A 9,486-nucleotide genomic window follows, 5' to 3' on the forward strand; every position below is an offset into this window, starting at 1 on the left:
GTCCTAAACCTCCGCAGCCGTAACAAACCTCCGTGTGTCTCCTGTATAGCGTGCAGCGAAACATGCTCGCGCCGCAAGACACATAACTGGGCACCTTCTTACCCTTAAACAATACTACCACAGTTCTTGATTCTTTTGGCCTCGATGGCTCCTGGGTTGCGGTGGTTCACGATTCTTGCTCGGAGTTGAGGTTGAGCCTCGTTGACATCCACGTCGACACCCCGTCTTACTCTTTTACATGTGTCGTCGGGGGGAGCCGGGTACACAGAGATCCGGTACGTGCTTTCGCCTAGTCGGACTTGCTGTGCATTTACGTAGGCGCACGCATTTTTCTCGTACGGAGTACACACCACATAGATGTTTTGGGTACCGTTGGGGCAAATGGTGTCCTCTTCAATATCGGTCGGAGCCAGGGCCGCCGTCATGGCTACGGCTTGCTCGAAACGTATTTGGCTAACCTTGGTGACGTTCAGGCCGTCCCATGGCCTGACGATGATGCGATATGTGTCCCTCGGCAGTCGAGGGAGCCTTGAAGTGGCGACGATGCGCTGGTACGCTCTCCGTGGGGCGGCAGTGCGGCCTCCGTCCTTTCGCTCGCCACGTCTTGGGTTGCCTTCGCGGGGAGTAGTCGCCGATCTCATCCCCTTGCCGTTCTTGCGGCCATACGCCGTCATCCAGCCATGCCTGCTTGCTTCTTCTTGAGAGATGTCTTCTCCCTCCACGATCTCCATCCTGCGCTCCATCTTGGCCCGTGGTCGCAGGGCTAGGCCCAGGCCTACCCTGCTACCGCGCTAGCGTTGGCTGTGCCGCGGCGCAGTCGGAACTTCACACACTCGTAAAACGTCGAAAAAGTCACCCACCGTGAACCGTCCGGTACCGGTGAAGTCCTCACAACTTGCTTCGTCGATTAACGCATAATTTACTCGGTTTCGAGGAAGGAAACCAATCGAAATCATTGAAAAAACCAGAAGCCGAAATCATCGCATCCGCACTAGTCGGCTTCTTCGTCTTCTTCGAAGCTGCAGGAGATCTTGTTTTATATGAGGCTCTAGCTTCAGAAACTTCAGCTTTCTCTGTCCTAAGCTACTCTGACGAAAACTAGCTAATATCGCACGCCTGTAATATGGCGCCCATCGCCCTTGCATTTCGTGCACTAGGAATTTTTGGTAGTCTCCAAGGATTTGAAACCCGGTAAAAATCTGTAAGAGATGTTTCTGCACCGCCGAGAGCTCACCATGCCGCCGTTAAGGCAAAAAATCAGCCAGGTCTAGCGGGGAATCTGCTTAGATGACAGCAATGCTTTCGTCTTACGTAATTCAGATACGGCGGAAGAGCTGTCACGTTGCGCAACAGGGCACAACGTGGCGCGACATCATCGCGCCCGTGTCAGGCGCATTCTGATGAGGAGGAGGAGGAGGAGAAAAAACGTTTATTGAGCTCTAGAAAATTTAATGAATTTCGCGGAGTCAGATTGTGTCTTCCATCTTCTTAGCCATGAAGCGCGAGATGGGAGAGGTGAGGTGAGGTGAATACTCACATTTTATACGCACACGGCATAGCCGCGGGATGACAAAATTGATGCGCAGACATGCACTCAAGCAAGCCCTCCAAAGCGTGCAGAGTTAACGACCCGGATATTACGACCGACTGGTGTTCAAAATCAACGAAATTTGCCATTGTCTCCCTGAACGAGCACGTGATATAAATTTTCAGAGGCTGCCGGGACATTGTGGCATCGTTGCTAACTAACCACCTTGCCGATGATTCTGCCGTACATGCCCAGACTTGAGACGCGACCCTCTTTTTACCGTTATCAAGGGTGGACGCGGCACGCGAGCTCCGCCATCTCGCGCATACCATCACGCTTAGTCACCGGAATTATCTGCAGAACTCCAACCGTCGACTATACAGCCCCCACCCAGTACTAAAACTGCAGTTCCCAACAAATATTTCATAACGTCGCTCAGCACTGCTGTGTCGACTGCGGGTAAGAGTACCTTTCACTAACTCACACAACTATGACATAGGAATGGCTGACTCATTCATGTGTGCTAAGTTAACGTGTGAAGAGGTCATCGATCACCTTCTGTGCCACCTGGCCTCGCTTCGATAAACAACGCCAGACTCTCTAATGTGCCTTTATTAGAGTGGACGATCGGCCATTAGCAGAAACAAAGGTCTTGGGAGCCTGGCCTCACCGCTCTTCTGTAGGCTACAGACTTGAGTGCCCGACTTTGGATACGCTACACCTGGCTTAGTGCATGTGAAACTGTGATCAAGGCTTGTGTCTTCTCTCTCTCTCTCTCTTTGACTACCCCATGTCCCTCCCCACGTGTACTATACTTAAGCTCCCTGCCTGTGCTTCCTGCCTTCCCTTTCTCATTCCACTCAATCAACCTTTGGGGTAAAGAGGCACTTCAGGACGTTCAGCTCTGATAATTTATGCACCTTACAAGCAACATGTGCACAATAGATCAGGTGGAAAGCAGCGTCAACTTCTCATGATTCCAGGAGCCGTAATTCACGCGATTTGCGGCAGTCACAGGGAAATAATGTCGACCTTTGCTTTCCCCCTCAGGGTGCTGAAGGTGGGATTGCGCAAGTGCGTCGACGGTGCCCGGACTAACAGCACGGAGTGCGCTCAGGTCGACATGGAGCCAGTTGAAAAATTTATCGCGAGTTTCCTGGAACGCGCGGTGCCTGGATACCCGGCGCTTGGAACGCGCGGCGACGGCAGTGGAAGAGGCAACGTGGCCACGCAAGCCGGCTCGAGCTCTGCTGCCATGCTGACTGTCGTCCTGGCTGTGGCTTTCACGAGGCGTAACTAGAGTGCACACCGTGAACAATGACTAGCCTGGGAGCTAGGACGCTAGATAGGGCCAAAGTCGCGTACATTTGCGAAGCCGTAGTTTAATGTTTGTATGACATACATACACGTCTGAGCATGCTGTGCCAGCTCCTACTCGAGGACGTGCGGAACACGTATGCTGGGACGCCCTGTATAGACGCGTGCAATGTTTCAAGGAGAAAAGCTTAACCGTTAGCCTTCAGCAACAAATGTAAAACCTAATTTACTGCTGAAGGCAGGAATAGCGTTGTGGAAACTATCCTACTTCGCTCCACAATGTACATACAGCGTCGAAGTTTTTCCCCGAGCTTGCCCCTCACAAAATTTAATTCCTGGAAAGTACTCGTTTTATACGCAGAGTGGTTTTCAAGCGGTGTGGTGTCCAACACTCCACGGATCTCCAGAGCTTAATTAATATTCGGTAGTTTCCCCACAACGCGTCCCCTTATTACTCGTCCACCTATGCTAACGCCCATACCTCTACATACCTAAACAAAATTACACCTTTTGGGTTGTATCTTGCCACACATCGATAATCTTCATCTGTCTTGTCCGCATTTCCTTTCATTCACGCTGCGAGCCCGGTACTTCCAAATCACGAACGGCATGCGTACTATCACCATGGCAGAGCTTTATCGACAGGAAAGTATAAGCGCAGCGTTTTCAAGAAAGGAAACACAAGCAAGACAGATGACGATTATCGTTGTGTGGTAGGATATGACCCATAGGTTGTACATTTGTTTTAGAGTGTACTTAAACACGTGCAATGACTCCCAGAAATCTTTTAGCCCAATGCGAATGTTCTTTCAAACTTATTTCGACCGGTATGTCGAGCGGGCAGAATGTTTATGTATAGATTATGGATGTCCTTGGGCGAATGTTTTCTTCCCGCATCTGGTCGCACTAATAAATTCGCTGTAAAACTGCACATACTTTAACTACATGACGTGATGCGGTCACCAGTTAGCAACCACACAACTTTTTGACCATGTGCACCCATGGCGAGAAGCACTCAAGGGCAGGGTCTGTTCTCGAACCGTGCAAAATTTCCGAGTGCACAAATTCGTTGCACAAGCTTTTCCTGGTCTGAGACTACTTATTCGACACGTTAACGGTGACAAGTCATTTATTCGGCGACAACTGTGTACCGCGTTTCTTGCTGATCACTGTACCGTCTGTACATAGCTATGACAGAGATGTTCTGCATTATTTATGCTGTTATTTGTCATCGACATTCCTGCAAATAAAAGGTTCATGCTATAAGCTGCGTCTTCGTATTATTCGCGCGTAGCGTGTAGAAAGCGCGAAGAGACTGTACATCATATTTTGCTAGCACATCGCAATATTCATCCAGAGGTAAAGGATTACGGCGTCCGAGGACTTTGACGTAAACGATAATAGAGCAAACGTCCCCAAGACCGTCCGTCTCCAACCTTGACTGAGCTCAATACTGCTCAACTTCGGCGACCACACCTAAATTGCATGATGCATGCTCAGCATTCAAAAGTCATTTAAAGCCTGCATTCTTTTTCTATTTTTTAAATAAAGAAAATGTCGGAAGAATATAGCAAAATGGGCTGGGCAGGGTCACGCTATTCTCGTGGAGCTAAATCGGCATTTCCTCGACGGAATCACGATATTTCCGAATGTGAGATGGAAGGCGAAATTCCTCAAGCAGAATTTTCCACACACCTAGTTTGTGCTGACCAACGGCATAAGATACTTACTATGGGGGTTTAGGATAGCGGTCTAGAGTTTGCGGTTCTCCAACAAGTGACCGCTTCGCGTTAGCGGTCTGTCCCGCCCGGAAGTTGCAAGCGTCGCACACGTGGAACCGCATTTTTACTTCCTGCACGCGGAAGGAAAATGAAAACATAAGGCAAAATAAAAAAGAAAGCCCGCCTTTGTTTCGCCCTGTGAAAGTGCATGTACAGCGAAGCTGGCGCGGACGTAGGATTACGTTGCACAAGATCCAGCGCCACGAGCTACGTACGTCACGCCCGCACGCACGTGCGTGGAAGTGCAGCACACGTGCTCATTCTTGTAGGCCCTCCGCCTGAGCATGTGCGTGATTGAACTGCTTGAATTTCTCAGCGTAAAATGCGTGAGAAAGTGAGAAAATTCGTAAAGAACGGGCTTACACACAGCCTGCAGACATAACAAAATCGGATTGCAATTCGAATACGCAACATAGGTAATTCTGCTACGCGGATACTAAAACACAAGCCCCTTTTGCAGCTGCCATTTTTTTGGTCAGTGCGCTACGACAAATCCCAACGAAGTAGAGGCTAACAGCTTCGCTGTAAAAAAAAACACGAAATAGCGCAGCCAATAATGTTTTACAACATGAAAGGTATACCTGAGAGTTCTTTATTTTCAGTTTTACTTTTCGTAACCATTGAGATTGACGATGCAAAGCGGGTTTGGGACGTTTCGGGGCACCCACGTTATTGCTGAAATGTAGCATTATGGGTGTGCGAATACCCAAAGATACCGTTTGGGTTGGGCGCCCGCGCTGTGGCGAGATACTAATAGTTAGTGTCTCCCTATATCTCGGGGCCCCTATTCTAAAATGGCCTACTATTTTTCACCGTACCCTAAGCTGACCCACATGACCGACACCCTGGTGCTAGAAGGTGCTCTTCTGAAAGCCCGGATTGCGTGAGAAACGAAAGCCAACAGGAATGGCAGCAACAGTTCGTACGCTGAACCCTCATTCATCAGCTTAGGTCAGATGAACTGCCTGGAGAAGTGCACTCGCCGATATTACTATATCGTCTTTTAGAGGCTGGACTCGCTCAAGCTGAACCTCGGGCATTTTATTTGATCACTTTTGAGCACCACACGATTTCGAAAATGACCAAACATTATTTGCAGCGTGCACACCTTCCCACGCGCATACGGGCTCTTTAAAGCACCCAGCTACAAGAACCGACATTGAAGAAGTGAGCTTCATTTCACTAAAATGGATTGCAGAGAATTGCCGCCCACTATATCATCATCATCAGCCTGGTTACGCCCACTATAGGGCAAAAGACTCTCCCATACTTCTCCAACAACCCTGGTCATGTACTAATTGTGGCCATGTCGTCCCTGCAAACTTCTTAATCTCATCCGCCCTCCTAACTTTCTGCCGCCACCAGCTACGCTTCCCTTCCCTTGGAACCCAGTCCGTAACCCTTAATGACCATCGGTTTTCTTTCCTCCACCTCCACATTACATGTCCTGCCCATGCCCATTTATTTTTCTTGATTTCAACTAAGATGTCATTAACTCGCGTTTGTTCCCTCACCCAATCTGCTCTTTTCTTATCTCTGAACGTTACACCCATCAATCTTCTTTCCATAGCTCGTTGCGTCGTCCTCAATTTAAGTAGAACCCTTTTCGTAAGCCTCCAGGCTTCTGCCCGGTAGGTGAGTACTGGTAAGACACAGCTATTATGCACTTTTCTCTTGAGGGATAATGGCAACCTGCTGTTCATGATCTGTGAATGCCTGCCAAACGCACCCCAGCACATTCTAATTCTTCTGATTATTTCCGTCTCATAATCCGGATCCGCCGTCACTACCTGCCCTTCCAGTACCTCGCTACCTATTGTAAATTGCTGTTCTCTTCCGAGACTGTTAAACATTACTTTAGTTTTCTGGAGATTAATTTTTAGACCCACTCTTCTGCTTTGCCTCTCCAGGTCAGTGAGCATGCATTGCAATTGGTCCCGTGAGTTACTAAGCCAGGCAATGTCATCAGCGAAGCGCAAGTTACTAAGGTATTTTCCATAAACTCTCATCGCCAATTCTTCCTGATCCAGGTCCAATCCAGGCCCAATATATAACACCCCTCAAAAATTCAGTTTTCTCGAGAGGCCATATTTCTCGCAATACCACGGCGAGTTGGGCTAGTTGGTTAACGTTCTTATTTGAGTTAAGTCGAAGCGCATCTAAGACGCGGACACGGAAAGGAAGCGTGTCGTCCTCTCGTCACTTCCTTCCTCTCGTCACTTTTGAGCAAGCGCCGGCTTCGTTCACGAACCCTTACGGCACACTTGGACAGCAGTATCAATCAGTTGGCGAGAAATACGCTAAGTGTAGCGAGCTTTCTTTTTTTTTTCTTCTTGGAGCCTGAGTGACTGATTCAGTGACTTCTTTGGGTACGTAAATAACTAGCGAATGTCAATAGCAAGGTTCCTCGATCAACTTTGTCTAAGTTCAATGTCTCGCCCCCGCATTTTATCCCGAGGGGAACAAGTTCGCCGCGTTGCCACTTACACGGCACGGGACTAGGCAATGCTTTAGATAAAGGCAAGCGCATATATGATTGTCTGTTTTCTAACCATCTAAATAACTGGCTGTAATACGTTCCTTTCTTATGCGTGAAAGGGGCAGTAGCTTGGCACAGGCGCGGATTGATATGCCGCGGATTGACGCTTTAGCTCCTCTGATTGGCCCACGCGCGCCCTAGCCTTCGCTGCGCTGCGAATGAATTGTCTTTGTGCATGGCGCCACAGGCTCCCTCTTGTATGCGCCGCAGACGTCGACTGCTCGTTCGTATGGCATGGAGAGTGTGCGACTCACATTCAAGCTTCCTACCTATGGTATACGCTTAGCGGAGCCTGGCTGCTTCGCATGCGGATGGAAGGCGATCCGTCATATTCGTTGCGAATTCGTTCGTGCGTTCTCACGCTTTCGATACACCTGCCTCGGGCCCTTCTTGAATCGCTTTAAAGAGATACGGACACAAAAGTTGGTGGCTGGTATTTTGCGTCATAACAAAAATTGAACTGCTGAAAATGACGAATGCAACAAACTGCTTCGAAAAAAAGAAGGAGATACGTCTTTTTTTTGCGATTTTCTGTTGCACCTTGTCTCCAAGCGGCCGCCGGTAGAAGCTGAAGTTTGACGTCATGAGCCCCCCTCCCCCTTTCGCGCGTGCGTGGCCTAGGTCAGCCACAGCCGTCGCACTCTTTCCCGAGTGTCAGTCCCCTGCAGCGTTTGCTTATCGCCATCGGCGATGTTCGCACGTGGTCCGTCTGAAACATTATCCCTCTTGGCGCTCCACGCAGGTGGTGCGTCTTATGCTATGTTCACACTACGGTCGTAACGCACGTAACAGCTCTTTCGGCATATCGAACGTAACGGCTGTAAAAAACGTTCCGGCAGTTAAGCCGGCACCTTTGTTCACATTTACTGCTGCGTAAATTACGGCTTTCACAAGAGGCCAATCAAATTTAGAGCTGCAGAATCGACGTCACCAGCGGTCCACTATGGCTCCTGTCAACATTTGAGCGCTGGCCGAGCTCGAAGAAATTCAGGCTCAAAACAAACTTGTAGTCATGTATTCAATCGCCCGAAGACGACGAAGGCGACGCAGAAGGGTTTGGGTGCGGCAAGTATTTCTCGACAGGGCAGTGGACGGCGATTTTCACAACCTTTTCGCCAAGCTCCGAGTTGGTGGCGCTGCGATGTTTCATAACTTCATGCGCATGTCGCCCCAGCAGTTCCGCTTCCTTGAAAACCTAGTGAGACCACTCATCGAGGTTCGGAGCACGCATCTGCGGCCATCGATTTCCTCGGCGGAGCGTCTTGCAATAACTATAAGGTAAGCACGTTGATGCCTGATAGCAGCAAAGGTTCAGCCAGGGGAGTTCAGGCAGGATACCTAGACAAAATGCAAGGCTGCCAGTGAAATGAAAAGAACCGCGAGCGCATGGCTTATTTTAGTAATAAGGGAGATTACATATAATTGCATTCGTATAACACTATGAGCAGCTTTAGTAATTTTAATAGTTTTAAGCAGCTTGTGTTGCACACGGCGTACATATATTCGCACTAATTTGGCCCACGCTACTCCTATTTGCAGTGGCCACTAGAGCACTGTTTCGCTAAGTGGTTTGGCCGTGTTGTTTACTTATAGTGAAGCTTGCCTTTCTTGCCGCTTTTTCGACCTTCATACATGCTTTCTCTCTTTTTAGGTTCCTAGCCACTGGAAACAGCTACCAGTCTCTGTCTTACAGCTTCAGGGTCGGAAAATCTAGTTTCGACACTTGTTCCGAAGGTGTGCCAGGCGGTATGGACCGTTCTTCAGCCTAGATTTTTGAAACCACTAAATGAGCAAAGCATAAAGGCTATTGCCGAAGAATTTTGCTGGAAGTGGAACTTTCCGAACTGCGCGGGAGCAATTGACGGCAAACATATTCACTTAGATGCGCCTCCGAACTCTGGTACCTTGTACTTCAATTATAAGCAAGGCTTTAGCGTCAACTTGATGGCGTCCTGTGACGCCAGTTACAAGTTCACTTCTGTTTATATAGGATGCTACGGACGTGAAAGTGATGGTGGTGTATTCGCGGCGTCAGAGCTGGGGAAGTTTGTAGATAATGGACACCAGAATTTGCCCGCCCCTTGTGCACTTCCAAATGGAGGCCCAGTGCTCCCTTATGTGATTGTGGCCGATGACGCCTTCCCTCTCAAGACAAATCTGATGAAGCCATACCCTGGCATGCATGTGGCCAACAGTGCAAAACGGATTTACAACTACAGGCTCTCAAGAGCTCGTAGGTGCATTGAGAATGCTTTCGGCGTTATGTGTGCGCGCTGGAGGGTGTTGAGGAACCGAATGAGCCTCTTACCAGACAATGCCGT

At 49.0% G+C, this 9,486-nt stretch overlaps 1 protein-coding gene across 1 annotated transcript in view; it reads left to right on the forward strand.

The window, feature by feature from the left end:
- LOC139054850 (uncharacterized) overlaps window positions 1–4,097 on the forward strand; it is a 34,355-nt gene extending 30,258 nt beyond the window's left edge. The window contains exon 5 of the mRNA XM_070532510.1: window positions 2,579–4,097. Coding sequence (XP_070388611.1) covers window positions 2,579–2,828 — 250 coding nt within the window. The 3' untranslated portion in view covers window positions 2,829–4,097. The remainder of the gene's footprint in view (window positions 1–2,578) is intronic.
- Window positions 4,098–9,486: the final 5,389 nt, after the last annotated feature.

This window comes from Dermacentor albipictus, chromosome 1 (assembly GCF_038994185.2).
Source record: "Dermacentor albipictus isolate Rhodes 1998 colony chromosome 1, USDA_Dalb.pri_finalv2, whole genome shotgun sequence".
NCBI classification, from domain to species: Eukaryota; Metazoa; Arthropoda; class Arachnida; order Ixodida; family Ixodidae; genus Dermacentor; species Dermacentor albipictus.